This window comes from Aulonocara sp. 'chitande type north' Nkhata Bay, linkage group LG12, assembly GCF_057382095.1.
Source record: "Aulonocara sp. 'chitande type north' Nkhata Bay isolate Kocher_YH1m ecotype deep benthic linkage group LG12, A_spYH_male_GT1.1, whole genome shotgun sequence".
In the NCBI taxonomy this organism is placed as follows: Eukaryota; Metazoa; Chordata; class Actinopteri; order Cichliformes; family Cichlidae; genus Aulonocara; species Aulonocara sp. 'chitande type north' Nkhata Bay.
Window position 1 is genome coordinate 38863062 of NC_141355.1, and position 15712 is coordinate 38878773.

The following is a 15712-nucleotide window of genomic DNA, read 5'->3' on the forward strand; positions in this document are numbered from 1 at the left end:
GCGACAATTTCTGTTCAGCGCCAGACTTGCTTGTAACCTATATCACTAATTATGTTATGAAAATGACGCATTAACTACAACAGCAGACTGACCTTCGTGTAAATGCTTGGAGCAGAGTAACCTGTGAGCTGGAGGGTTCTGGGACGTTATATTTGGTCTTTGAATGGCTGCAATCCAGGCCATCCGTCGCCTCTTTGTTACTTCGGAAACATGGCTCGAACAATTTCTCTTCAACGACGTAATCCGATAACAACCGATCTCTTTACCCGTCGGCTTCCCGTGGCTGTCATGCGACCGGCTATTGCAGTTAATAATACAACAGCTTCTTGACATTTTTGTGTTTCTTTTTATCGCTGTATAACTGATTTCAATTGAAAGCCTGCGTGCGCTAGTACCTCTTGCCACGAGTTCCCAGAATCCTTTGCGGTTTTACCCGTGAATGACGTCACATTTTCAATCTCTATATAATATGCATGTTAAATTTTATATTTGGGGTGAAATATCAAGTCTTTTCAAGTAAACCGGTTCAAGTCCAATTCAAGTCCCAGGTCATTGGTGTAAAAGTCCAAGTCAAGTCACAAGTCTTAGAACATTTTTTCAAGTCAAGTCTAAAGTCATAAAATTAATGACTCGAGTCTGACTCGAGTCCAAGTCATGTGACTCGAGTCCACACCTCTGCCTCAAAGCATTTCACACTACATTCAGTCATTCACACACAGGTGTGATGGCAGCTACATTGTAGCCACAGCCACCCTGGGGCGCACTGACAGAGGCGAGGTTGCCGGACACTGGCGCCACCGGGCCCTCTGACCACCAGTAGGCAACGGGTGAAGTGTCTTGCCCAAGGACACAACGACCGAGATTGTCGGAGCCGGGGCTCGAACCGGCAACCTTCTGATTTCAAGACAAACTGCCAACTCTTGAGCCACGATCGCGTTGCAGGTTAACATTGACTCAGGTGTTCAGGTGTTCAGGTGTTTCAGTGATGTCACGCTGATGTCAGCAGTGAGACTCCCGCCCACTCTGCTGAGACGACTTTGTTACAGGTGAGCTTTCACCTTGAAGAGGTGTCGCATGAAACGTGTGGAATATCAATGACGACTGTTTTTAGCTAAAAGACCTGAAGAGTCACTTTATGAATTCTGCTCCCAGCACAGTGATGTCACAGACACACAGCTCAGGTAAGATCTGCAGGATGACCTGATCAATAATAAGAACTAGAATCAGTCCATGTACAGATTGCAGGATCTCTGCGGTTCTGTTTGTGACGTTTGATCTCAAAGACAAAAATCCAGAAAAATTTTTGTTTTTAAATTTTATGTCAAAAAGCTCGTCTGTTTTAAATTTGTTCAGATTTTAATAAAGTAACGCTTTTAATCCAGCCGGGCAGTGCATTGTTGTTCAAGAGCGGAGAGTCTAAAGTCCAGGGACGATTAACTTAATTGCAGCCATAATGTTAGGAGCAATAAAAAATTCATTAATAAAAGTATAATATTTAACTGTAAGAATATTAACTGTGTAAATGTAGATCTGTGTGTATTAGTGCAGCTTCTATTCATGTTAATAACCAGGAGCCGTCAAAATAACATTTGGTTTTCAGAAAGTTTCAGTCATGTCCCATCTGGTGTGTTTTTTTTTAAAATCACAGTTATGGATGCTTTCCTTCTTTTCATCAGTTTGTGGACATCAGAGTAATAAATACGATACGTGGAATACACCTGAGTAACTGTAATGTAATACTCACTGTGACCTGTGTGACCTCCTGTTAGTCTGTAGGAAAAAAGCAAAAAAAGCCAACTTGAATGAGGTTGTGCGCTTTTCCATCATAACCTGATGTATTTTTCTTTTTATGTATTCAAGTATTTTTATTTTTGTGACCGTAGCTGTTATTTTCTCGTCTGCATCAAAGTCTGAAACTTTTGTATTAATCTTTAAAAAGGTTCATAAGTCTTAGTCTCAGATTATCTAGGAACATAAAGCTGATAGCAGAGAATAATCAGAAAGGGCCTTTTTTAAATCATTAACTCACGTTCATATTAATAAAGCCGACCTTTGACCTGCAGTTAGATATAAAGTAAATGTGATGTGTATCATGTCCTGTGAGTCGATGAGTAACAGCATGCAAAAAGAAGAAAATGATAACGTTTGGAAAAAGTGAACATTGACCACAGAGTAGATAACATCCACTGTGTACAGATAAACACAGACTTCTTGTTACCTTGTTTAATTTGAAAAGAGGCAAACTCATCAAGTAAAGCCTCTAAGCTTGGTGGGAGCAAATATTAGAGTAACCTGACCTCTCAGAGTTCTTGTATATGCAAATCTGGAGGTTTATTTATGACCTCAGCAGTGATGGTCAGGGCTACTCGACATTGCTGTTGGATGTGCATGCAGATGCAGTTAAGCATGTATTTGACGACACAGCGACCAGGTGTTTTATCAGGACAGGTGAACACAAATGTCTGAGACACGACAGTGAGCCTCCCCGAGATGTCATCCGATTTGGGCTCAGAGATCTTATTCTGAGTATTCACAGCAGCCGTAGCCTCTCCAAGATCTTATCCGTGCTGCACTCAATGAGCCCATTTTGAGAAACTCACGCCTCTCCCATCATTCCAATCCCAGCGGGCAGCCTTGTGAGGGTTTGAACAGCCGGTTCCGCTTTCTTAAATCTCCGATAAGTCAGGGCCAAGCCAGCTCCGATCAGCCAGAACCCTGTTACCATGGTTCTGAATAGGTAGATATCTTCAGCACTCAGGCTCACCCGAGCCCAGACTTCTTGTTGAGAAAGGGGTGTCAATTGCATTTAGGGACCAGTCGATCCAATCCATAATTCCTCTTTTAGGTTTTTGAGAACAGACTGTGAGAGCGTGTTCCAGGGAAAATGAATACAAAAAAATACGAGACTAGACAAGGACATAAGAGGCTAAGCAGGGAAGCTAAGGGAGAGGAGGAGGAGAGGAGAAAAGTGTGACCGCCTTCGTCAAGAGCAAGAGCAGAATAGGCTCTTTGAACACAAGAAATGACAACATCACAGAGCGCAAGTATGGAGAAGCTCGCGGCTCTCCAATGGGAGATTGAGAGACCAGTGTTGGACTGTAGAACTCTGGACACGCACACACATACATATACACTGATATGCACACACTCATCCCCCCTCCCTTTCCAAACGCCTTCGATGCTTGTTCCCTCCTGGGAACACGGCGGGTCTGAGCCCACGCTGGAATGGTAGCGCTGGGCAGGATGGCTGCTGTGTTTGCCTAGGATTCCTCCTCACCCCCCACCCGACCCTGAGGCTTGTCACGTGTTCCATAATGTTGTGCTGTGGACATTTATGTGCTTTTTTGTGCAGAGGAGTTTTTTTGTTTCCTGTTCTCATGCTGTCCTCCCAGGAGCCCAGCATGAGTAGAGGTCTCTTTTTTTCCTCTTGTACTTTCCCATTGTAGTGTACATTTAAGTGTCTTTCTGTAACACTACCGATCTCCGACCTATATCCACATGTGATGTCTGTGTTGTGTGTGTAAGGTCGGGGGGGGGGGTCCTATTTCACTGCAGGGCAACCTGCATGTGGCGAATAAAGCCTTGATTGATTGATTGATTGACTGTACACACTGCACAACAAATAAGAGATCAGAAGCTTAGTGTCAAAGGGGCCCAATATGTGACTGTGGAGACAGCAGAGCAATTTTCACAAACTTTATTTACAAGTTTAAGCAAAGGAATAAACTTGGTGAGGGATTCGGGGCTTGATGTTTGAACACGACTCGTAGTGTGGAGATCTAAAGCTGTAACTGTGGACAGAGGAGTGGGTGATTATTGTGGGTATGAAACTTCTCCAGGCTTGAATGAATTTGAAAGAGGAATATGACTCATGTTGCAGGCAGAGTTGGCGACACTTTGAGGAGCAGCTGAAGATCCGGGTGAGCTGAAGAGAGCGATGCTGGGCTGACCTGAGTTAAAAGGGATCCAGTGCAAAGCGGTGGCAAGAGGGCAGGCAGGTGCCATACTGAAATCCTTCCCAGGAGTCAGAGTGTGAAACAGGTGCTGTGACCAGAGAGCTGTAGCACAAGAAAAACAAGGTGGGTACATAGACTAGAAGTAATACACACAAACATCCTGAGACTCAGACTGAAAACCCCACAAAGGAGGGGGGATGGGGTTGGGGTGGGTTTCTGCTCTATGGCAGCGATGTCAAACTCCAGTCCTCGAGGGCCGGTGTCCTGAAACTTTTAAATGTCTCTGCTGCAACACACCTGAAGAACATTAGTAGGTCATTAGCAAGACTCTATAGAACTTACATGTGTTGGGTATATGATGACATGTGCAAATCCTTTAAATGAGTTTTTCGAGACACTGACAAATGAAGTATTTATTGCTGAAAAACAGTCATATCTTTGCCCTGCAGATAGTCTGTAATATTAGATAAGTAATGATAGCAACATGGCCAAATGACACTGAGAATAACTCACTAAGTAAATGCTGAAATAAGGGTGGATGATCTTCACTAGACACTCAAACGGAAAAGTTTTGGATTTCAGTTTGAACCCCACCAACTTTATTCTTGACTCAAATAAGTTGAGTTCATTTGGAAGAACTGAATATGATTCATTGAGAGTACTTTCATTCACCTTAAAGTGAACAACAGTCTGAAAGGGACTTTCTGCCATGTTTTACAGGCAGTCGTGCTTCTGAAGACTAGTTTTTGTTCGCTTTGTTGTGAATATTTACATAAAACCATCCAAGTGTCTGTATCCAGCACCGTCTGTGCAAAACTCCTTCGATGTCAGAGGTTCAAACATGAAAACATTTTCTCTGTCATTGTTGTTTTTTCTTTTAACTCCACAGTCAGTGAGTTCTGCAGCTGAATGACAGCATGGCAGCAGCATTTGGTGAGTCTTACTTTGTCACACTTACATGCAGTAACTGTGAGTTACCTCCCTCTACAAGCACTCTCTGACAGTAATTTAATTGTTTCTTGGTTTCTCCTGTTTGGAGAAATGTGAAAAAAATGAAGAAAAAGTGATTATTAGAGGATAAACGATGTGACTACAGGTGAATATTTTACAGCAGGTCTCATCTGAGTGTCTTTGCTGAACCAGGCTGCTGTGTTGCATGCAACATACTTTAACAATGTGTTTAACCAATAACATTTGACAGAATGTGTTTTCTGAAAATTAACAGTCATGTTTAATAATCTTTCCCAGAACTAATGTGATCTGTTCATGCAGTCAGCTGTTGACATTAAAAGTGCTTTGTTCCATCTGATGTAGTCATTGCAGGATAACACGTCTCAGTGCACAATGCATGTTTTTCTTTATCTTTGCAGGACCACAAGACACTTTTCCCAGACGTCGCAGGAAGAGCTTTGATTTTGTGCCACCCAGCAGTGAGTTTTTAAAGACAAGATGTTTAATGCAAACTTTAACTGGGCAATTTAAGGTGGAAGACATTAGACAGGAGCAGGTGAAGACAAAATATAGCAGGAAGTGTGAAGCCTGTTTGGAATAATGAAAACCTCTTAGTGCACAGATCCTGCTTTCTCTCTTTACATTTAGAGCTCATATAATGTATAGAAAAGTGAAGAAAACTATTTTATGTAAACTTTTGGGGGTCATATCTGGGAGAGGTTACAGCAAATCAAATGTCTCCTTAACTTCATGTTAACAGATCAAACATTCAGGACACCAGTGTTTGTGTAGCTCTATGCCACAGACATGAAGTTGGTGCAATTTATTGAAATTTATTGAGACCACCTGCACTCATGTATATATCTATCTACTTAGCACTTTTAATTCTTACTCTTATTTTTATTTTCATGTCTATTTAAACGTAATTTATAACAGTATGTTTGCACTGAAGCACCGCAGCAATTTCCTAATGTTGTAAACCTGCTCAACATTTGGCAATAAAACCCTTTCTGATTCTGATTCTGATGCATTCTGTGACAATGGTGATCAAAAGAGATTATAGAAATAAAATTGTGCCAAACAAGAAAAAAAAATTGGTCTTCAGATTCTGTGGATTTAAAACTGAGCTTTTAACAGAGGTTAATTTTATTTTTCAGCTCTCAAACTTTATGTAGTATTCTCACATGTGAATATATATTTATGGCTCAGTAATGATCCATAAATACGAGAAAAAAATAACACATATTTAAACAAACTGACAATTTTTGCGCATTTTTCAATAATTACAACTCAGTGGTTACAAATGGAAAATCATTAAATTTAGATTAATTGAAACCTATGATATAATGTTGTTTCTGCTTGTATTAACTTTGAAAGATTCTTTGTTCAGTGTTTGTGTTTGCTGTCGTTTCAGTGTCTGAGCTCAGAGCTGTCCTGCTGGGGAACAGCTGGTCTGAGAGGAGCTCAGTGGGGAACGTTATACTGAGAGAGAACAAGTTCAACCGTGAGGAAGAACTGGACCGATGTGTGAGAGTCAGTGGACACATTCAAGGGAAAGAAATATTTCTCATCAACACTCCAGATCTGCTTCATCCAAACATCTCAGAGGAGAAATTAAAGGAACATGTGAACAACTGTGTGAGGCTCTCTGATCCTGGACCTCATGTGTTCCTGCTGGTTCTACAGCCTGAAGACTTCACTGAGCATCAAAAAACGAGACTCTGCAGAGTCCTGAACTTCTTCAGTGATCATTTCTTTGATCATTCACTGGTTCTGATATCACCACCCAGAGAGAGGCGTCTGGGTTTATGGCATAGTGTCATGTATCATACACCTATACAGGAAATGATCAGACTGTGTAATAACAGGTCACTGCAGCTTGAAAACCTCAACATTCGGGAGTTACTAGAAAACATGGAACGCATTGTAGAAATGAACAATGGAACACATGTGACCTGTCAGCACACCAGCGCTGAACAAAGAAAAGAAGCTCCTGTTACTCTGAATGATCCTCAGCCTGTTGGTAAGTAAAAAACCCCAAACTCTATCTGTAGATATTTTAACATAAAGACACTTTCTAAAGTGCTCAGAAGGAACGATCCACCAAGAACATGAAGCAGCATTTACTGAAGATGGAAAAAGTGAAGAAAGACCAAAAGGCTTTTAGGATCAGTCAGACTGTCTGAGAGTAATTTCCTGTTTGTATCTTTGCTCCTTTACAGGACGTAGACTCTGCATGTTGCTGTTTGGAGGAAACTCAGCAAAGAAGACAGAACTCTGTAACTTTATTGTGAAGAAAAATTATGATTTTTCAGGATTTTCTCCAGACAGACAAGTTTTCCATGGAGAGTGGAGAGGAAAACCTTTAACAGTAGTGAAAACTCCCGACTTCTTAAGTCCATCTCTGAAAGCAGCGAGAGAAGAGATGAAGAGCTGTGTGAGTCTCTGTCCTCCTGGACCAAATGTTCTGCTGCTGATGGTGAAACCTTCTGATTTCACTGTGCAGAGCAGAAAAACTCTCAGTTTGACTCTGAGTGTGTTTAATGGAGATGCCTTTAAACACTCAATGGTCATCATCACAGATGAGGAGGAGATGCGGTTTTCTGTTAATTTTCTCCTTAGTGATTGTGAAGGTAGACACTACAACATGTTTGAAAATGATCATCAACAGTTGATGGAGAAGATTGAGAACATCGTGCATGAGAACAAAGGAAAATTCCTCACAGTCACTGAAGAGACCATCAGACCAAAGTCTGAAGACATAAAAGAACCACCTGAAAAGATCAGAAGAATAGAATCTGAACTCATCAAACCATCTTTAAACCTGGTTCTGTGTGGGAGGAGAGGAGCAGGGAAGACGTCAGCAGCCAAGGCCATTTTAGGTCAGACTGAGCTTCATTCAGCCTCCAACTCATCAGAGTGTGTTAAACATCAGGGAGAGGTGTGTGGACGTTGGGTTTCCCTGGTGGAGCTGCCTGCCTTGTATGGAAAACCTCAGGAGGCAGTGATGGAGGAATCACTCAGGTGTATCTCCCTCTGTGATCCTGAGGGTGTCCATGCCTTCATCCTGGTCCTACCTGTGGCTCCCCTCACTGATGAAGACAAGGGAGAGTTAGAGACCATCCAGGACACATTCAGCTCTCGAGTCAATGACTTCACCATGATTCTGTTCACTGTGGACTCAGATCCTACAGATCCAGCTGTTGGTAACTTTGTAAGCAAAGACCCAAATATCCAGGAGCTCTGTCAACGTTATGGACAAAGGCCTGTTATTGTTAACATCAAGGATAAAGAGCAGATCCACACGTTGTTGGACACTGTGGAGCAGATGAGATGTACAAACAAACCATGCTGCTACACAGCTGTAACATTTGCTCGAGCCCAGATTGATCTGATAACTAAACATATGGTCACTCGTAAGTAATTTAATGTTGTTGTTTTTTTAAATCATTTATCATGTTCTACATTATATTCTTACATCTACTTTATAAACTGTTCACATTTAAAGAAAATCATGTTTTTACAGGTGATGAAGAGAAGCAGAACACGGAGCCTCTCAGGATTGTGCTGATAGGAAAGACCGGCAGTGGAAAGAGCTCATCAGGAAACACCATCCTAGGAGGGAGAGAGTTTAAAGAAATGCCAAGTCAAAAATCAGTCACCAAATACTGTCAGAAAGCAAATAGTGAGGTGGACGGCCGTCCTGTTGTTGTGGTCGACACTCCTGGTCTGTTTGACACAGCTCTGTCACATGAAGAAGTTCATGAGGAGATGGTGAAATGCATCAGTCTTCTGGCTCCAGGACCACATGTCTTCCTGCTGGTGTTAAGAATTGGTCGTCTCACACCAGAGGAGAAGAAGACATTAAAACTTATAAAGGAAGGTTTTGGGCCGAATTCAGAAAAGTTCACCATCATTCTTTTTACTGAAGGAGATTCACTACAACGTGAAGAAATATCCACTGAAGATTATATTAAAATGATGTGTGATGATTCCTTTAAGAAGCTGATTGCTGACTGTGGAGGAAGATACCATGTGTTCAATAATGTACACAAAGAGAACCGCCAACAAGTCAGTGAGCTGATAACAAAGATTGACACCATGGTGAAGGAAAATGGAGGAAACTGCTTCACCAATGAGATGCTGCAAGAAGCTGAAGCAGCGATAAAGAAGGAAATGAAGAGAATCCTGAAGGAGAAGGAAGAAGAGATGAAGAGAGAGAGAGAGGCGCTAGAAAGAAAACATGAGGAAGAAAAGGAAGCCATCAAAACAAGATTGGGAGAAGAGAAAGAAAAAATACAGCAGGAAAGAGACCAGAAACTCATGGAGATGCAGGAAAATCTAAATAAGGAGCGTGAGGAGAGAAAGAAAGAACAGGAAGCGAGAGAAGAAGAGAACAGGAAACGGGAAGAGAAAGAAGAAAAACGTAGGCAGGAGTTTAAAATGCAGCTTGAAATGTTGGACAAACAAATTCAGTCAGAAAAAGAGGAAAAGAAAAGTGTGAACAAAGAGCTGGAAGAGAGCAGAGACGAGATGAAGAGAAAACAGGAAGCCTGGGAGAAAGAACGAAGAGAAGAACGAGAGAAACGAAGACAAGAAGATGAACAGAGACGACAGGAAGAGGAAAGACGACTGAAAGAAGAGAAGGAAAAAATACAGCAGGAAGCAGAGCTGAAAATCAAAGAGATGGAAGAAAATATGAAAAAGGAGCGTGAAGAGAAGAGAAAGAAAGAACAGGAAGCAAGAGAAAAAGAGAAGAGGAAACGGGAAGAGAAAGAAGAAAGATGTAGGCTGGAGTTTAAAATGCAGCTTGAAATGTTGGACAAACAAATTCAGTCAGAAAAAGAGGAAAAGAAAAGTGTGGATCAAAAGCTGGAAGAGAGCAGAGAAGAGATGAAGAGAAAACAAGAAGCCCGGGAGAAAGAACGAAGAGAAGAACGAGAGAAACAAAAAGAAGAAGATGAACAGAGACGACAGGAGGAGGAAAGACGACTGAAAGAAGAGAAGGAAAAAATACAGCAGGAAGCAGAGCTGAAAATCAAAGAGATGGAAGAAAATATGAAAAAGGAGCATGAAGAGAAGAGAAAGAAAGAACAGGAAGCAAGAGAAAAAGAGAACAGGAAACGGGAAGAGAAAGAAGAAAGATGTAGGCAGGAGTTTAAAATGAAGCTTGAAACTCTGGATAAACAAATTCACTCAGAAAAAGAGGAAAAGAAAATTATGGCCAAAAAACTGAAAGAGAGCAGAGAAGAGATGAAAAGAAAACAGGAAGCCTGGGAGAAAGAACGAAGAGAAGAAAGAGAGAAACAAAGAGAAGAAGATGAACAGAGACGACAGGAGGAGGAAAAACGACTGAAAGAAGAGAAAGAAAAAATACAGCAGGAAATAGAAAAACATGAAAAGAAAAGAAAAGAAGAAGACAAAAAGAGGAGAGAAGAGGAGAAGAAAGAACAAAATCAGCTGGAGGAAAACTATAAAATACATGTGGAAAAGCTGAAGAAGATGCATGAAGATGAGGCCAGAAAGAGAGCTGAAGAGTTCAATGATTTCAAAGAGAAACACAACAAAGAGTTCGCAGCTCAGAAGGAGGAGCACGAGAAGAAGATTAAAGACAAAGATGAGAAGTATGACCTGTTAAAGGCTCTGGCTGAGCACACTGAAAAACAAAAGAGAGAAAAACATCTTGGAGACATCAGTGCTGTGGTGAAGTGTCTGTCTAAGGAGAGAGGGAATGTGAAAAAAATCCAAGAGTTGCTGATAAAACATGAGGATCAAATGAAGAATGCAAAAAATGAGGAAGAAAAAGAAAAACTGCAGAAAAATCATGAAACAGAAATAAGTGAACTAATACAAAAACTTCTGGATGAAGCTGAGACAAAATCTCCCTGCAGCATTTCATGAGATTTTTTTTCTACTTTTTGTGACAGAGCTCAGCTGGATAAAATATTTTCTGTACATTAAAAGTTGAGATGAAGAGATATATTTTATGGTCAGTTTGTAAACATTTTACAATTACAGATGGAATTCTTGATTTATCTTTTATATTTTCAGGATTGTGTTTCATTTTGTACCTTATATGATGTCAATGATGTCAATGATGCATGCAGGATGAATTGCTGCCATGTAACTTAAGGTTTTAGAAAATATTTGAAACACTGTTTAATTTTTTGGTATATTTTATTTAGATTATTGCAGGCACCAGCGTATTAAACAATAGAAGAAGCTTATTAGATATTTGCATGCTTGCTGTAATTAGAAATATTTATTATTAAATAAATATAAGTATTATGCTGTCCTCGCCCTGAGTCTCTTGGTTTCACCAGCTAGACAGCGAGATAACGATGCTCCAATAACCAGACTTATTTTCCTTTTTGCGCTGATTTATTGAAGAATGGCCTCTGACCATTGCTTTCTCTTTGACCATCGTAAAACTGAAAGTACAAAATACTGTATTAGCTAACTAACATTGTAAACTAGCTTGTTACACTCTTACTGCAAGCTAACAAGATAAAACTTTCAAATGTACAAATTATCGTACCATTTTTACACAAAACAAAAGATAATAATTATTTTATCGACACTCATACTTACAGACATATCTTGTCCAAGGCAACAACATTTTAAGGTCCGTATCAGCTTAGAACAATAACATTACGGTATCACTTTCCGCCATCTTTTATTTCTTCTTGACGTTCTCATTTTTTCCTTTCCCAAAGTAACCGAACCCATATTACAAAGCAGCCACCAGAGGGAGCTCTAGGGCAGCTTACAACTATAATATCCGATTTAAGTTATAAAAGGCAGAACACTCCCCGCCTGGTACAATATAATTGTGCCACTACAACAAACTTTTCTAATAAACATTTTGAACAGTTTAGGGCTATTTCAAACACTCATTTATCACTTGATAAAAGCAAAACCATATCAGCGATGGGTCTCAAAAACACTTTTTCATTTCCATCTTTCACAGTCTTTACTTCTGCTTTTCGAACCTTATTGTCCTTGCTCTCAAATGTTCTTACAACTTTTCCCGTGGACCAGTCATTTCTGTGTGCGAGAGCATCTTTCAATAACACAACATCACCAATTTTTATGTTTGTTTTATCATCAGTCCATTTTCTCCTTTGCTGTAGTGTTGAAAGATATTCACTTTTCCACTGTTTCCAAAAAGAGTCTGCCAAACACTGTACTTGCTTCCATTGCTTTGAGTAGAGGTCTGGCGGTCCAAAGCTTCCTGTTGGTGCAGATAATGCATTGACCTTTAGTGTAAGGAGCATTGCTGGAGTGAGAAGGTTTGGTTTGTCTGGATCTGCTGAGACTGGTACAAGTGGTCTTGCATTCATTATTGCCATTACTTCTGCCATGAATGTACTTAAAACTTCATGCGTTAGTTGGACATGTACGGCTTTCAACAGAATACCATCTAGGATGCATCTTGCTACTCCAATAAGTCTCTCCCACGATCCACCCATGTGCGATGAGTGTGGGGGATTAAACAGCCATGTGCATCCTTTCTCTTGCAGGTATGCGTTTAGTTCTGTGTCCTTGTGATCAATTTGCAACTCATTGCATGCTCCAACAAAATTTGTACCTCTATCAGATCTGAGTATTTGAGCAGGTCCACGGATGCAGAAAAATCTCCTCAGCGCATTGATGGAGCTGGATGTTGACATTGTTTCAATGAGCTCAATGTGCACAGCTCTCATGGACATGCAGGTGAAAAGCACAGCCCAGCGTTTACTGTCTGCACTCCCTCCTCTGGTGCGACGTGTGGTGACCGTCCAGGGTCCAAAGACATCCAGTCCTACACTAGTGAACGGTGGCGTTGGTGTCAGCCTGTCCACAGGTAAATCTGCCATCTTTTGGGTCTGAAGTCGTCCTCGAAACTTTCGACAAAGAACACACTTGTAAATAACAGAAGAGACGAGCCGTTTACTGCTAATAATCCAAAATCCAGCACCTCTGAGCGCTCCTTCTGTTAGGTGACGCCCCTGATGCGCTACCTTCTCATGATAGTATCTAATAAGAAGGATGGCTATATGATGAGCATTTGGGATAATGAGTGGATGTTTCTCATCTTTTGTTAGGTTAGCAGGTGCCAATCGACCTCCTAGTCTGAGGAGCCCATCTTCATCAATAACTGGATTTAACCTTTGAAGACAGCTTTGTTTTGGAAGTGGCAGATTTTCTTTTATGCATCTGTACTCTTCTTTGAACATTTCACTTTGTACTGTGTGAATGATGAACTTTGCTGCTTTAGACGCTTCATCTGCAGTGTTAGTTTCACTGAAACACTTCCAGCCTTTACCTTCTGTGTTTGTTTTCTTGAATGATGCTGCCACACGCTTTAGTGATGCAATAGTGCGACACAATCTCATCCAATGAGAGAATCTTTCAAAACGGCATGGCCCTAGCTGTGTTACTGAGGCTTTGGTAACAAAACTTGTTATATCAGGTCTGATCTCTGCATCTGTGTCAGGATCGATCAGTGTGAAACTATCCCAGTGAGACTTCTCTATGTCGTGTTGTGTCAAAAAGGAAGGACCACTAAACCAGTTTGTAGAAGCCAATGCAGAAGCTGCAATCGGTCTAGTGGCTGTGTCTGCTGGATTGTCACTAGTGGCTATGTAAAACCACTGTGCTGGATGTGTAGTCTTTCTGATTCTAATCACTCGGTTAGCCACGTAAGTGTAGAACCTCTTTGTGTTGTTGTGTATGTAACCAAGAACGATTTTACTGTCTGTGAAAAATCTGACAGTGTCTACTTCAATGTCAATCTCATCTCTAATGAGTTCGTACATCTCTACAGCTAACACTGCTGCACAGTCGCCTCTGTCAGTGCGCCCCAGGGTGGCTGTGGCTACAATGTAGCTGCCATCACCAGTGTGTGAATGTGTGGATGACTGGATATGTAAAGCGCTTTGGGGTCCTTAGGGACTAGTAAAGCGCTATATAAATACAGGTCATTTACCATATAACTCCAATCTAGGAACAGTGTGGGCGGGTCTTGGGGCTACTTTGGACTTGCCCATGATGAAACCTGTGTGCCACTGACCTTCACCATCAAGAGCTCTCAGATATGCCACAGCTCCTATAGCCGTGGTGGAGGCATCTGAAAATATGCACAGTTCTTTTTTCACAGCAATGGCCTGGGAGAATGGGAAGTAGCACCTCGGTATCTGTAGCCACTCAAGATCCTTCAGTGAGCTTCTCCATCTGCTCCATTCATCTTCTCTTTCTGCAGGAAGTGATTCATCCCAGTTCTTTTGCTCTGAGGTCAATTCACGGAGAAGAGCTTTTCCCTGCATTGTGATGGGTGACACGAAACCCAGCGGGTCATACAGACTGTTAACAGTGGCCAAGACACCTCTCCTGGTGAACGGCTTTTGTTCAGTGGTGACGTGAAAGGTAAAACAGTCCTTTTTAAGATTCCACAGTACCTCCAAGCTCCTTTGCAGGGGTATGTCGTCCAACTCTAAATCCAAGTCTTTTAGATCCTTGGCTCTCTCGGCAGCAGGAAACGCTTCCACTACTTTGTGGTCATTAGAGGCTATTTTATGTAGCCTTAAGTTTGACTGTGCCAGCATCTTTTGAGTGCTTGTGAGTGTCTCAACAGCTTCTTCCACTGTTGCTGTGGATGCAAGAACATCATCAACGTAAAAATGTCTCATTACAAACTGATTTGCATCATGCCCGTGCTCTTCTGCTCCCTCGACTGCAGCACGCCTCATACAATAAATAGCCACAGCTGGGGAAGGGCTATTCCCAAAAACATGAACCCTCATTCTATAGTCACAAATACCTTGGTCGGGATCATTATCTTTATACCAAAGGAATCTCAGATAATCCCTATGATCCTCTCTCACTTCAAAACAATAAAACATTTGTTGCACATCAGCTGAAAATGCTACAGGCTCTTTCCTAAAACGCATAAGGACACCCAGTAGTGTGTTATTTAGGTCGGGTCCACTTAATAAGACGTTGCCTTTTAAGTTATAAAAGGCAGAACAAGTATGTCTGTCTAAGAAGAGAGGAAATCTGACAAAAATCAGAGATTTGCTGACAAAACACAAGGACCAAATGAAGATTGCAAACATCAAGGATGAAAAATAAAACCTGCAGAAAATTCATGAAGAGGAGATCACAGAGTTCATAGAAAACTTCTGAATGACTCGTCCTGCAGCATTTCATGAGGTGATTAAAATTATTGTCAGATTTCAGCTACATGGACAAATGATTTTCGCTGCATTTAATACAATTTGTAATATTTCAGCACAAAATACTACGTTTGGAGTACGAGAATGCAGATGTAGCTGCTGGTGAATTAAAGGAGAGTCTGTACTACATTATTTTTACATACGAGCACAACAGACTCTTTGGTTCGTCTGACTGATCTTAAGGTTGATTCATAAACAATTTACAATCAGCAGATATTTGATTTAAATTTAAATTCTTATTTTCAGAAAAATGTTTAACCTTGTATTTTTATTTTCTAAAGGAAACATTTTTGTGGGTTTTTTTCTTTAATGTTCACTTTTATCAGTTGTTATAAAATCTTCTATACGATGTTTTTACCCTGTCATTTTTTTAAGTAATTCTTACAGGTGGCATCTTATTAAAAAAAACTTTTTTTTTAATTCCTTGGTTAATATGGAGGATTTTTAGTAAACATGGAAGAATGCAGTTTCTAAGTAAAAAAATCACAGAAAATGTAAAAATTACTCAATGAATTAATTCATCACATGGAGAATAAGAACTGTTCATCAAGATAATTGACTGATTTTAAGACACTGTTCTTTGGTTTA

The 15712-nt window shown here is 40.7% G+C and overlaps 2 protein-coding genes across 4 annotated transcripts; one reads left to right on the top strand and one right to left on the bottom strand.

Annotated features, from left to right (window-relative positions):
• The first annotated feature begins 799 nt into the window (after positions 1 to 799).
• LOC147318081 (uncharacterized) lies at positions 800 to 10885 on the top strand. Of its 3 annotated transcripts, none has more exons than XM_086257729.1 (7): positions 800 to 1046; positions 3881 to 4079; positions 4846 to 4889; positions 5327 to 5386; positions 6322 to 6930; positions 7130 to 8323; positions 8434 to 10885. In XM_086257729.1, exons 3-7 carry the CDS (start codon positions 4874 to 4876, stop codon positions 10806 to 10808), a joined length of 4254 nt encoding a protein of 1417 aa, XP_086113855.1. In that variant the 5' UTR covers positions 800 to 1046; positions 3881 to 4079; positions 4846 to 4873; the 3' UTR covers positions 10809 to 10885. The 3 variants fall into 3 exon arrangements, with proteins under 3 accessions (XP_086113855.1, XP_086113854.1, XP_086113853.1); XM_086257728.1 differs by having other exon boundaries at positions 1045 to 1181; XM_086257727.1 differs by lacking the exons at positions 800 to 1046; positions 3881 to 4079; positions 4846 to 4889 and having other exon boundaries at positions 5305 to 5386.
• A 430-nt stretch (positions 10886 to 11315) lies between these two features.
• Positions 11316 to 13708, bottom strand: LOC147318082 (uncharacterized). The gene has a single exon (XM_086257971.1). The coding sequence runs from the start codon at positions 13706 to 13708 to the stop codon at positions 11801 to 11803; it is 1908 nt and encodes a 635-aa protein (XP_086114097.1). The 3' UTR covers positions 11316 to 11800.
• Positions 13709 to 15712: the final 2004 nt, after the last annotated feature.

Bases quoted from the DNA above. Each gene is read 5' to 3' on its own strand.
- LOC147318081 (XM_086257727.1), top strand. From the start codon at position 5,305: ATGTTTTTCTTTATCTTTGCAGGACCACAAGACACTTTTCCCAGACGT. The intron at 5,387-6,321 runs GTGAGTTTTTAA...CTGTCGTTTCAG, and splicing joins TGATTTTGTGCCACCCAGCA to TGTCTGAGCTCAGAGCTGTC. The intron at 8,324-8,433 runs GTAAGTAATTTA...ATGTTTTTACAG, and splicing joins AACTAAACATATGGTCACTC to GTGATGAAGAGAAGCAGAAC.
- LOC147318082 (XM_086257971.1), bottom strand. From the start codon at position 13,708: ATGTACGAACTCATTAGAGATGAGATTGACATTGAAGTAGACACTGTC.